The 16,787-nt window shown below is 44.1% G+C and overlaps 3 protein-coding genes across 4 annotated transcripts; all 3 read right to left on the minus strand.

Moving 5' to 3' along the window:
* Nucleotides 1-3,294: 3,294 nt before the first annotated feature.
* LOC147492131 (uncharacterized) lies at nucleotides 3,295-4,289 on the minus strand. Its single transcript, XM_086567415.1, has 2 exons — nucleotides 3,760-4,289; nucleotides 3,295-3,655 (listed from the first exon to the last, which is right to left on the minus strand). The coding sequence occupies exons 1-2, from the start codon at nucleotides 4,287-4,289 to the stop codon at nucleotides 3,295-3,297; spliced, it is 891 nt and encodes a 296-aa protein (XP_086423541.1).
* Nucleotides 4,290-4,442: 153 nt separating this feature from the next.
* Nucleotides 4,443-5,428, minus strand: LOC147492132 (uncharacterized). Its single transcript, XM_086567416.1, has 2 exons — nucleotides 5,333-5,428; nucleotides 4,443-5,252 (listed from the first exon to the last, which is right to left on the minus strand). The coding sequence occupies exons 1-2, from the start codon at nucleotides 5,426-5,428 to the stop codon at nucleotides 4,443-4,445; spliced, it is 906 nt and encodes a 301-aa protein (XP_086423542.1).
* Nucleotides 5,429-5,618: 190 nt separating this feature from the next.
* Nucleotides 5,619-14,736, minus strand: LOC147492133 (uncharacterized). Of its 2 annotated transcripts, none has more exons than XM_086568797.1 (6): nucleotides 11,999-14,736; nucleotides 11,777-11,905; nucleotides 11,500-11,682; nucleotides 11,362-11,399; nucleotides 11,115-11,242; nucleotides 5,619-5,862 (listed from the first exon to the last, which is right to left on the minus strand). In XM_086568797.1, exons 1-6 carry the CDS (start codon nucleotides 14,360-14,362, stop codon nucleotides 5,801-5,803), a joined length of 2,904 nt encoding a protein of 967 aa, XP_086424923.1. In that variant the 5' UTR covers nucleotides 14,363-14,736; the 3' UTR covers nucleotides 5,619-5,800. The 2 variants fall into 2 exon arrangements, with proteins under 2 accessions (XP_086424923.1, XP_086424922.1); XM_086568796.1 differs by lacking the exon at nucleotides 5,619-5,862 and adding an exon at nucleotides 9,945-10,289 and having other exon boundaries at nucleotides 11,999-14,639.
* Between the last annotated feature and the right edge of the window lie 2,051 nt (nucleotides 14,737-16,787).

Below are 16,787 nucleotides of genomic sequence, written 5' to 3' on the forward strand. Positions count from 1 at the left end.
GTCTACCGAGGTGGCCTCTCCACCTCATGTGGCCGCCATGGCAGCCCCATCCACTTCTGGTCGTTTTCTTACCCCCTTATCGCCACCGTCCAGATATCGTAGACCTAATTTAGGTACAATTAGGGCTGCCTACGGAATCCCAGCATACATTCTGATAGAGCACGTGCCTTCGGTCACCCATTATCCCCACTTAGTACCTCCGCGGCCGGGTGTTTAATCGCGACAGTAGGCCAGATTGTTGCCGGGTTGCGGCTCCCTCTCACCTTATTGGATGTGGAGGTGTGTAACCATTTCAACATTCCCCCTTGCCAAGGCATCGGCAATTTCTAGAGAGTCATATATTCCGCGAACTATTACAACAGGACCGGCGATCCCCAGATAATGAGCCGCGATATTATCTCCCAGTATTTCCTAAAGAAAAGTACCAAGGATGTTGGTGTGGGATACCAATCCTTCTGTGTCCGTCCCCAAAAGAAAACTTTCTTACTCCGCATCACGTCATCGGATAAACAGTGGCACCATTACCCGCTGTACATTTCCGGCAACTTCCTGCCCGCGGACCTCCCTGCCAGGATGACGCTCAATCACCTCATTTTTCAGTCTAGCGGTGAGTTTCGTTGTTGTTTCCCTCTTTTTGTTTTCCTTTTTGCGAGACTAATACTCTCTTGTTGGTATTCCCTTGCAGGTTGGCGACCCGATTCTAAATCAAGGACATATGTCGGCTACATCTGTCCAATCTTTGATAGACTCCATGATCTGGGTACTGCCCAAGCTGACCGTTTAAACATCCACCCCTCCACGTACTGGTACCCCTCTACTCGAGGCTCTGCGGCTTCGTGACTTTTAGGATTTTCTGCACCCTTTTACCGTCCACCCCCTCCCAAAGAACGTAGGCCACGAGCCTCTCCTCCTCCTCAGAACCGTTCCCGTTCTTGCTCACACCGCCGCCAACCAACCAAAGGTTCCTACCCTTCTTCCATAGTTCCTCCACCCGGTGTTCCCTGTCGTCCCTTGGCTCCTGCACCTTTGCCTTCCTACAGAACCATCTCTGCCTGGGAAGATCAATACACTCCTCCACCCTCTCCCTCCGCGAACATGAATCTTTCTTAAATGAAGTTGTTCGATAGTGACGATGAAGTAACGGAAATCTCGCCTTTCGCAGTGGCTATTTCCGCCGATGGGCCACCGAAAAAACGTCAGAAGACCGTAGTGTCCGAAGACCCGACTCCCGTCATCCGGACATCTGAAGAAGAAACTCCTTCTGTCCCCGCCCGCCGGCTAGGCAAGGAGGCCGCTGTCTCTACTGACCCCTGCATCACCCCTGCTGATTTTGCCCCATTCTTCAAGGTGCGCCACCGCCGGGTCAATATCGCTGACTCATCCCTCGAAAACCCAGTCATGGCCTCCTCCATCTTTTATGGCTCTCATTTACCGAAGGACATGGCTTACGTAGAAACCGGCACCTTCAAACATCATCGCACCTCCTTGTACACCAACTGGGAGAAGGTACTTACCCTCCTTTCTACTCTGGCTCCATTTTCTTTCATTTCTGATTTACTTGCTCCTTTCGTGCTTAGGTGAGCCTGGACATATCATACCTGATCCGCGGCCTATTTAGTGCTCGGTCCAAGGTGGATTCACTGGACAAAGAAGTTAGCGGTCCAGACGGCTTGCGAGCTACTTGTGTCAGACTCCAGCAAGAGTTAGAAGCCACTGACCTAGCTAAAACCCGAGCCCAAGATGAACTACGGGTCGCGGAAAAGAATCATCAGGTGTATATGGATTCTGTTAATGACCGTTTAAGTCAATAGCGCGCCTCTCTCCTCCAGTAACACCAACAAGATACCGCGATACTTCTTGCTCTACATAAGACAGACATGGCGACCCTTCAAACCCATTACCGATCCCTGGCTGACAAGAGGGTGGCCAGGAAGATCCAGGAGGAGCATGTGCAACTTCTCAAAGAGGGCCGCCTCCTCCCTGAGGTGCCGCCGACCACTGCCACTGCTGACGAGGAAATGCACACCGATGACCCGTCCAACCCTAAAGAGGTGGTTGAAGCTTGGGAGACTGTTGAAGAAACTGCGGAGGAGGCCCGTGTTGAGGCCGCTACCCCTTCCGCTGAAGAAGTCAACACCGAGGACCCCGTCGATATCATTCCAGAGATCCGTTTAGCTTCCCCTTGAATCTGTATTTTCGTTGACTTGGTATTTTGACTATGTGTATTGGTTTTGGTTAAACATTATTTTATACTTTCCTGCTGGCGTGTTATGACATTACCCTCGAGGTGTGCCTTCTATGTGAAATGCTATCTTTTATCATGTTAACTTCAACTAAGAATTTCACCATCTCCAGTTCTGTGCTTATTCTTTGATCTCCTGATCATTGGTGGATGATTCGGCCGGGGCACCGCCTTGCCCCCACCATTTGATTCGGACGTACCGTCCGCGAAGAGCTCTACCCCAGCTCTCCCTCTACGGCCTCTAGGGCATTGCCTCGCCCGAAGTTTGATAAGCCTGATGGGGCGCTGCCTTGCCCCCAAGTTTGATTCGGACATGACGTCCGCGAAGGCTCTCCCCCCCCCCCCCGCTTCCTCTTCATGACTGATAAGTCCGATGGGGCACTGCCTTGCTCCTAAGTTTGATTCGGACATGATGTCCGCGAAGGGCTCTTCCCCTGCTCTCTCTTCATGGCTAATAAGCCCGATGAGGCACTGCCTTGCCTCTAAGTTTGATTTGGACATAACATCCGCGAAGGGCTCTCCCCCTCCCCCCTGCTCCATCTGCGGTTGGTAAGCTTGATGGGGCACTGCCTTGCCCCTCAGTTTGATTCGGACTGGACGACCGCGAAGGGCTCTCCCCGCTATTTCTTTGACACAGATTGCCCAAATATAGCAATAGTGGCTGATTTTTCAAAAGTGTCGTTGTATTATATATGTGCAAACAGCCCAAGTCCCTTGCCCCGGTAGTACATTTAAACATAAACCTTTTTCAACATTCTTACATTCCAAGGTCTTTCTACCAACTTTCCTTCCACGGTTCGCAGTCTGTAGGTACTAGCTCCTCCGACCTCCACTACAGTGTAGGAACCTTCCCAGTTAGGCCCCAGCTTTCCTTTACTTGCCTTTTTAGTGCTTGGAGTCGCTCTTCTGAGAACCAAATCCCCCACTTGAAATTGATGGGGCTTTAATCGCTTGCCATATTGTCTTTGTAGGCGTCGGTGGTATTCTTCTAACATGATGCGCGCGGTATCTCGCTTCTCCTCTGCCAAGTTCATGTCTCTGGCCAGTATGCCCTAGTTCAGTCCGCTGTCAACCACCTTTGTGCATGTCGTAGCTGCCACCATCTCTGAAGGGATCACGACTTCTATACCATATGTCAGTGAGAAAGGGGTCTCTGTCGTGGAGGTCAGTGGTGTGGTGTACACCCACAATACATGACTCAGCTCCTCCACCCATGCTCCCTTCCGATCCTCCAATTTTCTCTTGAGATTGTTCATGATCATCTTGTTAGAGGATTCGGCCTGCCCATTACCTTCTGGGTTGTACGAAGCCGAGAATCCCTGTTTCACATTGTAGGCCTGCAAGAACTCTCTCACTTTTGACCCCGTGAACTGTGTCCCATTGTCCGCGATGATGGTATGCGGCAATCCAAACCTACAAATAATGTTCTCCCATAAAAACTTAATCACCTGCTCCTCTTTGACTTGCTATCCATTTAGTGAAATAATCAGTAGCGGCCAGCATGAACCTTCTCTTACCCTTTGCCATTGGTAATGGACCCACGATATCCATGGCCCACATGGCAAATGGCCACGGGCTGGACACATTGTGCAACGGTTCCGCTGGTGCAAATATCAGTTGAGCAAACCGCTGGCATTTCCCACATCTCTTGGCAAATTCCACCGCGTCCCTCTTCATGTGAGGCCAGAAATAACCTTGCGTTAACAATCGGTGTGCCGTTGTTACTCCCCGCCGAATGGCTCCCACAGTCTCCAGCGTGAAGTTCCGCTAACACTTCTTGTGCCAGGTCCGGCCCCAAGCACCTTAACAGCGGCCCATCAAAATTCTTTCGATACATCTCTCCTTCTACCAGAGTGTATCTTAGCGCCATTTGTTCCAGTCTTTTTCTCTCCTTCTCATTGGTCACCTCCCCTCCTAATAGGAAATGCTTGATAGGGCTCATCCACCCTGCTGCACCTTCCGCAGCCTGGCACACTTCGACCATGCCCTCAATACTTGACCTCTCTAGCTTTTTTACGCTTATGACTCTCTGTTCAGACCTCGGCATCGCGGCTGCGACGTATGCCAGAGTGTCCGCGTGCCGGTTCTCTCCCCAGGCCAAATGTATGAATCTGATTTTCTTGAACTTGGCTGCCCTGCGATGCATTACCTCTAAGTATTTGTCCATTCGGGCACACCTAGCAACGAATCCTCCGTTCACCTAACATTCCACTAAGTTGGAATCCGAATAAACCGTCAACTCCTCCACCCCCAAATCCTCTGCCATGCTCAACCCTGCTATCACGGCCTCATACTCCGACTCGTTGTTGGTAGCCGCGAACCCGAGCCTCATAGACAGCTCGACTCGGTCATTATCTGGAGTGACTAGTACTACGCCTATTCCACTGCCCACATCTATTGCTGACCCATCCGCGAACACTCTCCACTCATTCCTTTTATCCCAGGGATCTGACCCATCTGGTCCCCCATCCTGTTCAAGCTCCATGAGCATTTCTTCCCTCCAATTGGGATCCTCTGCTGGGAACTCTGCTAGAAACTCCGCTACGGCTTGAGCCTTTTCCGCGGTTCTTGCTTGATATTGTATTTCATAGGAGCTCAGCATCACCGCCCATTTGAGCATTCTTCCGGACTTCTCCGCTTTTAGCGCCTGCTTGAGGGGTAGATTTGTCACCACCACCACTGAATGTGCCTCAAAGTATGGTTTCAACTTCAATGCCGAGAATATCAGTGCCAAGGCATACTTCTCCACTTTGATGTACCGTGTTTCTGCGTCCAACAGTGTTTTGCTCTGGAAGTATACCGGCCTTTCAACCTTGTCTACCACCCGGACGAGAACCGAGCTTACCGCGTACTCGGTCACTCCCAAGTACAAGTACAATCTCTCCCCTTGTTCGGACGGCGATAGCAAAGGCGCCTGGCCCAAATACCTCTTCAATTCTTGAAAAGCCTCCTCGCATTCCGATGTCCACACAAAGTCCGGCGTCCTCCTCAACAGTCGATACAACGGCCACTACAAGAAAACAGGTTATTAGCCACGACCCTAAACCGTGGCAAAAGACTTTTACCCACGGTCAAAATCTGTCACACAACCGTGGGCTTTTTGTGCGTCGGTAAAAGTGTGCCCACAGTCATGACCGTGGCAAAAGCCAACCAATAGCCACGGTCATTGCGTCGGTCTAAGTCCATGGAAGTTGCGACGACACTAGTCCGTGGGAAATGTTGGTTTTTGCCTATGGTAGCACAATATTAGCCACTGCCTTGGACCGTGGGAAAATGCTTTTTTTTTATTAAAAAAAAAATAGGTCCAATGTCACATTTCAACCTGTTTCTACACATTTTTTTTCTAATTAAACGACCACCAATTGTCCACAAAACTTTCTACTGATTCTTCATTACACAATTATCAACAATTATTAAAAGATAGTTAATAAGGAGAAATACAAGTTGTTCAATTAAAAAAAAAGAAATTATAAATTACATTTTACTCTTAAAATAAGAACATGGACTTGAACACACCTATCTTCATCATCTGGCCTTCACGATACTGTTAAGACAAGTCTAACCCTTTATATTCTTCAGGCACTTCATGCTTCCCATCATCATCACTTCCATATGGGAAACTAACCATCACAGCATACAAAATATTCTTATTTTTAGTTGAATAAATTCCAAAATAGTTGTTGTAAAGATTGACTAGGAAAAGAAAAAAATAATTCGTCAATGTACATTCTCACAATCAAGTTGTTTTAAAGTAAGGTCCTTGTTTTTTTAAAGTAAATTCTCACAAGAGAAGCCATTTATTTAGGAAATTCAATGTATCAAAATAAACTAGCATGCATACCACAGAACATAAAAGTAAAATGCAATCAACCCACGTGTGAGTAGCAATTATAACCTAATGAACACAAAACAAACCAACCCCTATGCCAAGCATGTGACCACCAAACAACAACATGTCACCAATAACCAACTTTGAAACATGCACCTCATGTGGTCAGTAACACAAGGGCTAACTACAAGCCAAAGTAGCAATTCTTTACACAAATTTAATAAGCCGAAATTCTAACCTTGATGTATGAATACTATTCCATCTCTAGTAAAACAATAAGAAATCTGCACTTAAATACGGATAAGCCGGCTTACATTTGTCAGACGATTTAGATATGAAACGGTTTAATGCCGCGACCCGTCCTGCTAACCTTTGTACTTCTTTAACGTCCTAAGGCGACGGCATCTCCACTAGTGCTCTGATTTGCTCCGGATTGGCTTCTATTCCCCGGTGAGTCACTATGTAACCCAGAAATTTCCCTGTGGTCACTCCAAACGTACATTTCTCGGGGTTCAGTTTCAAATTATGCGCCCGCAATATGCTAAACGTTTCCTTCAGCCCTTCCAAATGTTCCTCTTCGGACATGCTTTTCTCCACCATATCATCGATGTATATCTCAATATACCCTTACGTATCTTGCTCGCGAACATCTTCTCCCCCAGTCGCTGGAAGGTGGCCCCTGCGTTCTTCAACCCAAACGACATCCTTGTGTAGCAATAAGTACCTCCCTCTACTATGAATGATGTCTCCTCCTGATCTGGTCCATGCATCGCGACCTCGTTATATCCCATAGAAGCGTCCATGAAAGAGAAATCTTGAACCCCGCTATCCGATCCACTAGTTCATCCACCCGCGGCATTGGGTAACTATCCTTAGGGCACTCGAAGTTGACGTCCGTGAAGTCCACACACATACGCACCTTTCCATTCTTCTTAGGTACCGCGACTATGTTGGACAATCAGTCGGTGAACTCCACTTCCCGAATTATGCCCGCTCCTTTTAACGTTGCAACCTCTTCGCGGATTCCCTCCGCATACTTCGGCCTGACACCGCGCATTTTCTATCTCACCGGTTTGGCATCTTCCCTCCTGTGTAACCTGTGACATGCGAACTCCTGGTCCAATCCCGTGACCTCCTCAATCGTCCAAGCAAAGACATCTTTATTCTCTGAAAGAAATTGTATCAATTCGTTCTTCCACTTTTCTGGCAAATTAGATCCCACCGATGTGAATTTCTCCTCTTCCCCCGTTCCCACGTTTATTGTTTCAATCTCGTCCAGCGTTTTTGGTATTGCCGGCGTCTCCGCCTCTTCTTCCGCGGAGGCGCACTGTAATTGCTACGCTTGTCTCTTCCTCGGTTTCGAGGTCTCTCCCTCGTCTCCTCAGATCAACCTCTTCACCGTTCCCTGATGGTTGTTCCTCGCTGTCACCTGATCTCCACGAACTTCATGCATCCCTGTGAGGGTGGGAAATTTGATCACCTGGTAATATGTGGATGGTACTGCCTTCATCTCATGGATCCATCGTCTCCCAAGGATGGCGTTGAACTGTGAATTCGCGTCTATCACCTTAAACTGAGAGAACACCGTCACTGGACCGGTGGTCACGGGTAGCAAGAGCTCCCCCAATGGTTCGGTCATACTCCCATTGAACCCGTACAAGTTGGTCTGCGAAGGCCTCAGCTGTCTCCTATCTATCCTCATTTCTTCCATCGTCCCCACGAACAACAAGTCCACTGCACTGCCGCAATTGACCAACACCCTTTTCACCATGTAATTTCCCATGGCCACAGTGATCACCAAAGCATCCTCATGTGGAGAGTCGATCGTCTTCAATTTCGCGTCTGTAAACACTATGCTTCCCTTTCCTACCGCGGGCCAAGGGGATGACCGCAAATAACCTACCTCCTCGTTAACTTGTTGTATGCTAGCTATCCGCCGTATCCTATCTTGGTGAGCGTTGTGACTCAAAATTTCTCCACTGAATATGACATTTATGATACCCAGTGTTCTCCCCTGGTTTGGCAGCAGCTCCTCCTTCCCTTTCTCTTTGGTAAACTCTTTCAGTAGCCCCCTCCCTATCATCCTTTGTACCAACCATTTGAGGGCGTATGTAGCATTCATTTGTTTCATGATTCTGTACCCGATGATAGGCACAGTATGGCTTACCCGGTATTTCGTCTGGCTTGCTTCGCGGACCCTCATAGCCCTGTAAACCCTAAATTAGCGGCAACAATTCGCTCAACGACCGATCTACTGGTATCGGCTCCATTTCTCGATAAGGCTTCCGTTCTCTATTTTCCCTTCGAGCTTCGACTCTTCCCCTTTCCGGCCACGAAGCTTCGCCATGGCGTCCACCACTTCCTCTGTCTGATGACTCGTATCTTCCGCGACCATCGTTTCGATCCAAAGCCAACACGGCCTTCCCGGCCTCCTTGTTTCTTTCTGCAACGTATCCTCATACCTTATATATTTCTCCACCCTCGGATACAAGTCCTGCAATGTCGTGATCTCATTCTTAGCCACGGATTCGTGTACTCTGGTTCCTAGTCGCAGCCCTCTCTCAAAGGCAATCACTGCAGTCCTTTCGTCCAGGTTCTCCACTTTTAGTGTTTCCACCTTGAATCTGCATAGGAATTCTCTGACTGACTCCATCATCCTCTGTCTTACATTGAATAGGGCCGCTATGTCCACCACTCGCCTTTTCTGATGTATGAAATGGTCCACGAAGGCTTGTTCTAGCTCAAGGAAGTTTATACTCTTCGAGGGTAGCCTATAATACCAATCCGAGGCTCCTCCCTTCAAACTCGCTGGAAACATCATACACCGCAGTCCATCGTACCTGGGTTCTTGCTACAGCGGCATCTGCTGCCAGAAATGGTGGATGTGGTCCGCCAGATCTCCCGTCCCATCATACCTCTCAAATCTAGGCTGGTTAAACCGCTTTGGGACCTCCGCCCTCCAAATTGCATCGGCCAATGGGTTGCGGTTCAATCCGACCACCACCTGGTTCGCCACCCCACCTGTGCCTTTCGCTTGGTCCAAGCTTGCTTTCAGATCAGTGGCGATCATCTCCTTCACCTGCTCCTTAGTGAGTCCTGGCGCCCCGTTCTCCCCCACATCGGGTCTCCTTTCCTCCTCTCTCATCGTCTCTGACATTTCCCTTTCCGATTCCTCTACGGTCTCCCTCTCCCTTATCAACTCCTCATTTTCTTCCCTCAACCTCGCCACTTCTTCCCTCAGCTGTCTCGTTTCCTCCTCCGACGATGCGGCTGTCTCTTCTGCTCCCTGTTCTCCCCTATCGTCCCCTACTGACTCCGCCTCCTCCTCTACGACCGGCAACTTCCTCGGACGTCCTACGCCTCTCTTTGCTTTCGTTGCCATACTTACTACTGTTCAAACCGTCCCCACAGACGGTGCCAAATGTATAAACCTAAATTACAACCTTCAGCCTCCGTCCCCTTTTTTCCTCTCTCTCCTTCTTCTCTTCTCCTCTTTCTCTTCAACACTATTCTTTTTATACTCCTCCCCCCCCTCATCGCAGCCGTCCACCTCTCTTCCCATCTCTCGTCTCTCGCTCTTCCACATGTAGGGTTTTTACTATTCCCCCCGGCGATCCCATGCTCTCGAGTCTGACTCCACTTATCTAGCGTTGGGCCCATTCGTCCCAACTATCCTCTACTTCCTGATGCTGGCCACTTCGGCTTGCTCCGCCCCTTGACCTTTGACCCCAATAGTCGTGGACCACACCGCTACAGTATTGACTTCTTAAAATTTTAAAACTGTCAGATGGATAATTTGAAATTGAGTTTGTACATCTTTAGGTATTCTACTGTAATGCAAATGAGCCCTTCCTCAAGTCCATTCTAGAAAGCTAAGTAGAACCGGTACATCTTTGTTACTGCAGAACTAACCATACCACAATCAATAAATGCAGCATCAGTACTAGCATTTGCATTACATGTTATTACAGATAGAAGCACTGTCAAGAAGTCCATCTGATGAGAAACTCCAAACTCCCCTCATTAAGATTTCCTATATATATTCTGAGTACATAACTGGTCTTTCAGACAGTTCGATTGATGGATCATTGTACTCGTTAATGGCAGAAACCCAGCGGTCAGTTAAAAACTTAGCAGCTTCAATTAACCATGGACGCATGTTCTTGTTCAAACGATTGATGCTATCAGCTTCTGTGTGATCTATGGTAGAGACATTCTCTGCAGAAGATTGCTTCATGATCAGATCCTTAATCCAATTCAACATCAGTATTATTTGACGACTCTTACAGTCTTAATACAAGCTTTACAGGTACAACCACATGATTGCGTCAATTTAGTGACCAGCTACGTACTGAAGTAAGACAAATAGATCTAAGCAGAGTAGCAGACATAAAACCTCTCGAGTAGATACAAGGAAAAATGAGAAAAAATTCCTATCAAGTAAAAAAGAAGTGAGATCTCATGGTTTAAGGATCTCTATGAAGCAGATAGTAGTCTTCTTGTAGAAGTTCAATAGTTAGTCAACTTTACTGATTGAGTTCCACACCACCATAAAATGGCCCAGCTTATCTTGGAACTGAAAAGGTATACTAAAGTCTAAATCACAAAAAATTCTAAGTTGCATCTATACAGAAACAGGATGAAGCAAAATAGGTATATTTACGTACAACCATATGCAGGCACAGCAGGGGTGGACTTAAGAAGTCATCTAAGACCATGTTTCACAGTATAATCTAAACAACAAATAATCTAACAGAGCACTTTCGTAATCAAAACCACAAAGATTCAATTGAAGAACAGAATCAAAATTAAATGACTTCGTTAACGTGTTCTTAACTAACCAGTCAACTAAACTATTTGGATATGTTCCGAGCACAAAAAGGAACTTAAGCATTAACTATGTTGTACCAGTACTAGTTAGGATACAAGGTCACGGCCATAGGGGTGCACCTAAGCATGCATGTTATATCTGTATCTGACAAATAGCAACGAAAGTAAATGGCTTGGAATTGAGAATAAGATGTTGGAGCAGAAAAATCTTACCAGTGGGAAGTACTGCTAACTCTTCCATTTGCAGTTGGAACCGCTCTTCCTGGTTTCCGAAACCCTCCCCAGTTAATGCAGCTACGCTCTCAAAATCTTGATGACCGACAGAAGCATCAGGATCGCAACTGCAGAGAAACAAAATTTTAAGGATTACGTCATTTAACATAATAATGAGACACAATACTTCATCAATTCAAGTATTAAAAATAGCGCATCCATGTAAGAACCTTAAGAAGATACATACACTTGTTCTGCAGACAATTGGTCAATGCCAACAGAATTCTACAGAACAAAGAAAAAACATTAGCACCAAATAACGTAAGAATCTGAAAGAAGAATGGGACCATCAAAATAAGGAATAAGAACTTAAAAATTGTAAAACCTTTAGCTCCACTGTTCTGCGTTTTTTGTTATTTTTCTTCGACTTCTTCTTCATCTGTTTTGATTGTTTACCACCGTTACTGACACTCTTTTGGTCCTCGATCTTAACTTCATCTAATAACGCGTCCTTTGCAGCATCAGATTTATCCTTTGCATCTTTGACAGCAAGCTTCTCCAAATGCGCCTAGATATAAATAATGAGCCAAGATATATAATGTAACACCATTTTAGAAAAGTAAGAACTATAAGAAGAAACTATTAGATAAAATAGAAATTACCTGAATATATGACTTCACTAGAGGCAACAAGATTGCCCTGTAATCGTTTGCAGCAAATTGGGTGATCTTTTTTGCCATTTCACATGTATATATACAATCTGGTATGATCAATGCATCACTTTTTATGAGCTGCAGATCAAGACCACAACGATATTAGAATATAAGTGCATGTACCATTGCATGGCTTTTGTCATACACATCAAATTACGCTAATACACACACCTCAAATTCTGTACTTCTTCTCGCTCTCTCAATTGTTTCTTTTAGGCGAATGTCATCTGGATTTAGATAATTTTGCAAGGTAACATCAATATCTTCGAAATTTTTTGTATCACACATACTCGTTATGACACTAATAGTCCAAGTTTGCTCCTGAGAGACATCTTCGCGTTGTGCTTCTTCAAGAACAGATGATATAGCGTCCAACTCAGACCTATTTTTCCTGGAATCATAATTTTTCCAAATGACAAGCTCTGCTTGCCGCTTCGAAAGGACTTTCACTAAACTTAGAGGGACATATTCGGTACCACACCTCCTTTTATTCAGTTCTTCCAGACAGAGACCCCCAATAGCCTTTAAAGCTTCCTTATAGCACAGCTTGTCAGCTTTTCCTGCACATATATTTTCTAAAATGTGATATGTCATCAGAAGTATCTGAAGAAGTTTGTTCCCACAATCTATTTTATATTCTCTGATCTGTGTCCATGACTGCAGTTGTTCCTCACTGGACAGATCTGCAAAAATCCATGCTAATAGCATATCGCTATTGGGACGTCCACTATCTCTCTGATCACTATCAAGAACAAAAGTTGCAGAAGAACTTTCATCAATATAATTACTCTCGACATTGTATGTTCCCAAACTACTATCGCCTTGAAGTAACTGTTCATCAAAAAGGATACATAATGAATCACCATCAAGGACTATCCTCTCTTTGACTAGACCGACCTGTCTAGGTTCGATCATTTTTGGAAAGGAACTATATCTCTTACACAATTTTTGTAGCTCCTGTAAAAAAGTACAGATTTTATCAAGCTCAGACGCTCCCAACATACAGATGCACAAATGCATTTTGTCAAAACCAAGTTCACAAAGCCTTAAACCAGGATGACAATCTTGCAGTTTTCTTATCGTGTATTGTATCACCAAACTCGCATGTTCTGTTGCATAAAGTATACATTTGAGAAGCACTTGAATGTCTTTAAGGGACTGCGCTCGCTCACAATCATCAGATCGTGGCCAAACCTGTGACATTGCCCATTGCTTGGAGTCAATTTCACTTAGTTCTAATTTAGAGACTTGCCGCCACCGGGCTTCAAGTATAGGCACTGCAGCAGACATATCTATCGGTGTCCATTCTCCATTCGTAATCATTATATTCCAGTCGTCCTCCAGTGCTGAAGGCAAGAGTTCTGGAAGATGTTCTAACGATAATCCTTCCAGGTGATTTGTTATCACATGATCACAATGCAATTCAGAATCTGAAAATGCCTCATTACAGGAACAGCATTCCCAGAATCCCCAATTCTTATGATCCTCAGCAAAAGAAACAGCTTCTAAAATAACCTTATATGCCACTTGATCCTTTTGTGTGTTATAATATGCCAAAAGATCCTTAACATTCACAATAAACAAATTCTGCTTCTCATCTCGACTCATTTTAGAATTCCAGTAAGGTCTTACCATTTCCTTCTTTTTCTGCAAACAAAAAGACTTGTCTGCGTTCTTCTTCCTGTTATGTTTAACCATTCGACAAGACAATTGCGGGTCCTCAAGGTTCTCTTCTGGGTACTCAGATTTCTGTGGGTCTGTCTTAGATTGCCGTATTTGCAAAAACCGCTGAGTAACAACACGCCTTGCTATCTCCTTCCTCCTCTCTTGTTCCGTCTTAGTCGCTTTCTTGGTGTTACTTTCCAATGGGTAATCTGGAATCTTCTGCTTCATTGAAACGGTTTCCAGCTGCGACGTCTCCCCTTTGTTTTCGTTTCCATTCCCCTTCTGATGTCCGTCAACAATGGAACTCGCAATTGCTTTCAAAGAAGCAAGTAGTTTTCTCATTTGAGCAATTCTTTCTTTAGGAGAAGAAAGCTCCTTTCCACTCTCATCTTGAAAGGCGTATAACCTCTTTCCACTCCCACATCTAAAAATGTCATCATCTGGATCAAGTGGGTGCTCCATTGCAAGTCCTCGGTTACACTCATCCACAATCTTTATAATCTCATCAGGACTACTACGATCCAAAGTTAAGTACAGTAAATTCGCGTAGGACAGACAGAAGTCAATCGAGTTTGGCGACAAAAAAGCAGCCATTCTTGCTGGTTCTACAGCATTCTTGAGGTACTTCATTCTCAACTTGGTATCGTCCACAGAAGCAGCAAGATGCTCACAAATGGCTACTTGAACTCGAAGAAGCTCGCCTGACATAGTGTAATGATTGCAAGATTCTTTAATCAGAGAAAGTGCTCTGTTGTGATTTCCACATTGAAGTGCCTTGAGTGCCTTTTTGGCTTCTTTCTTGATTTCTGAACGATCAAACTGAATGGGTGGTGGTGGTATTGGAGCTTTCTTCCCTTTCTTGTTCGTCATCGGTACCCAAGTTTGAATGAATGTTTTATTTGGAGTTAACAGAGAAGATGAAGAAGAAGAAGAAGAGACAAAAAGGGAGCAGGGGTTTGTTTGGGAATTTGTTTTTGAATGTGAATATTGGTTCACTTCAAAAGTAAGACCATGTTCTGTTATTCTTGTTATTGGACGCTATGAGTTGTTTCAGGTTATTGGGAAATAACTGTTACGTTTATCATGCTTAAATTTTCTTATACAACTGTTTTCATTTCTGTCATCAAGTACAATTAGGAAATAGGGAGAATGAAACACACTGTAATGAGATTGTGGTTGGAATCCTTGTTCTTAAAATTCCATCTGTTGAATTTGGTCCTATTATTACCAGATACACCATAGTTTAAAACAAGAAAAACTATAGTTCCTAAACATTTCATAAAGTCTGACATGATTCGTGAAAGCAAATTAACCAATGAAACTTTGAGCTTCAACAGGTAGTACAACTAAATTATAAGATAGATATGGTTTCTTTACACCAAAAACAGAGAAAATTAAAGGATGAACATCTAACCAAAATTGTGCTCTTTCCCAACAAACTGGTATTTACTAGTACGTGCTAATATTATAACAAGGATTTCTATCCATCATTCTATGAAATTGAGAGTTTGTTGCAAAATTGAGAGTTTCGCAACAAACTCTCAATTTCATGTATCGCTAGTGACTCAACTTCACTCTTTGTTTTAGGATCGTCACTGTTTTCAGCCAAGTAAACCAACGCATCTTTTATTTTCGGAGCTTGATGTCTAACTGCACGAACACTGTCTACGCGACTCTCCCAGCGTGTTGCTGACAACGACTTTAGCGAGAGACCTGACTTGGGCTTCACATCTTTCACATGATCTTTAAACACTTTCCACCTCTTTGTGGAAGACGAAAATAATGAATAGATTCGCTGAACCATTCCAAAAAAAGATATAGCTCTTGAACAAGAGCTAGCCATATCACAAAGAGCAAGATTCAGACTATGACAGCCACATGGGGTGTATAAGGCTCTAAGGTTTATTTCAAGTAGTCTACTTTGAACTCCTTTGTGTTTTCCTTTCATATTAGATCTATTGTCATAACTCTGCCCTCTTATATCACCAATATCAAGGTCAAGAGCGTTCAAAACATTTTTGAGTGTATCAAAAAGGCCCAATCCTTATGTGTCATCCACCTTCAAAAATCCTAAAAAGAACTCTTCAACCTTTGGGTAACTTGATGTAACATCTACAAATCGAATCACAAGTGACATTTGCTCTTCATGACTAATATCCGGTGTACAATCAAGTATTACTGAAAAGTACCTGGCTTCCTTGATTTTCTGGACAATGGCTTTCTTCACCTCACTTGCTAACAACTCTATCAACTCATTTTGAATCTTGTGGCTAAGATAATGATAATGGATTTCTTTACTTTGAATGCGCTGAATGTGCTCTTTTAGTACTGGATCAAATTCAGCAATCATTTCGATTAAACTTAAAAAAATCCCATTATTCTCATCATAAATCTTCTCATTCTTCCCACGAAAAGCCAAATTACCTTTAGCAAGTTCTTTTACTAAAGCAAGTATTCGTAGTAACACTTGTCGCCAATGTTCCCTCTCTTTGCTGATTTCTTCTTGTATTTTTTTGTCAATTGTTTTATTCTTGTCAAATCTCTTCTTTAGTTCATACCAACTATTCCAATAAAGAAGATGCTCTAGAGATGATTGATGCTCTGAAAGCCTTCTACTTAGGTTATGCCAGTCACAATACCTTTCACTGTCCAATTGAGAACTGTTCGTGTGTCGCTTGAACAACTTACAACAAAAACAAAAGACCCTGTCCAAAGAAACAGAATATACGAGCCAAGTTCTATCTTTTTTAAATCCATTTGACATTATTCGAGTGTAATGCTTTGAAGAGAAATGTCTGCCAATGTGATTTCTAGGAAAATCAACATCAGTAATTCTTATAGGACCCTTTTCAACAAGCAAATTTCTAAGATTTTGATCAATATTGTCCCAATTTGTTGGATCAAAATAGTGGACAGGTACATGTTCTGTATTCTCATTTGTATCTTGATCGAGATCGTCATTCACTAAAGGCTCGTCATTATCATTCACCAAAGGTTCAACATCTTCATTCACTAAAGCTTCAACAACTTCATTCACCAAAGTTTCAACATCTTCGTTCAGTTCATGCTCTCCATTATCATTGCCATTCCTTTGTTCGACGTCAACCACTACTGTTTCACTTGAACTTTCTACTTGTCCTTTGTTACCAAAAAAATTAGTATATCTCCACTTTGGGATTGAGCGGCATTATCTAATCTTTACTTCTTTTTCCTTTTCTCAGAGCCAGAAGGATACTTTATAGTCAGAGGTTTCGGAGGCATGATGACAGACTGACAATTAAAATTCACAAACAAT

This window comes from Coptis chinensis, chromosome 6, assembly GCF_015680905.1.
Source record: "Coptis chinensis isolate HL-2020 chromosome 6, ASM1568090v1, whole genome shotgun sequence".
NCBI classification, from domain to species: Eukaryota; Viridiplantae; Streptophyta; class Magnoliopsida; order Ranunculales; family Ranunculaceae; genus Coptis; species Coptis chinensis.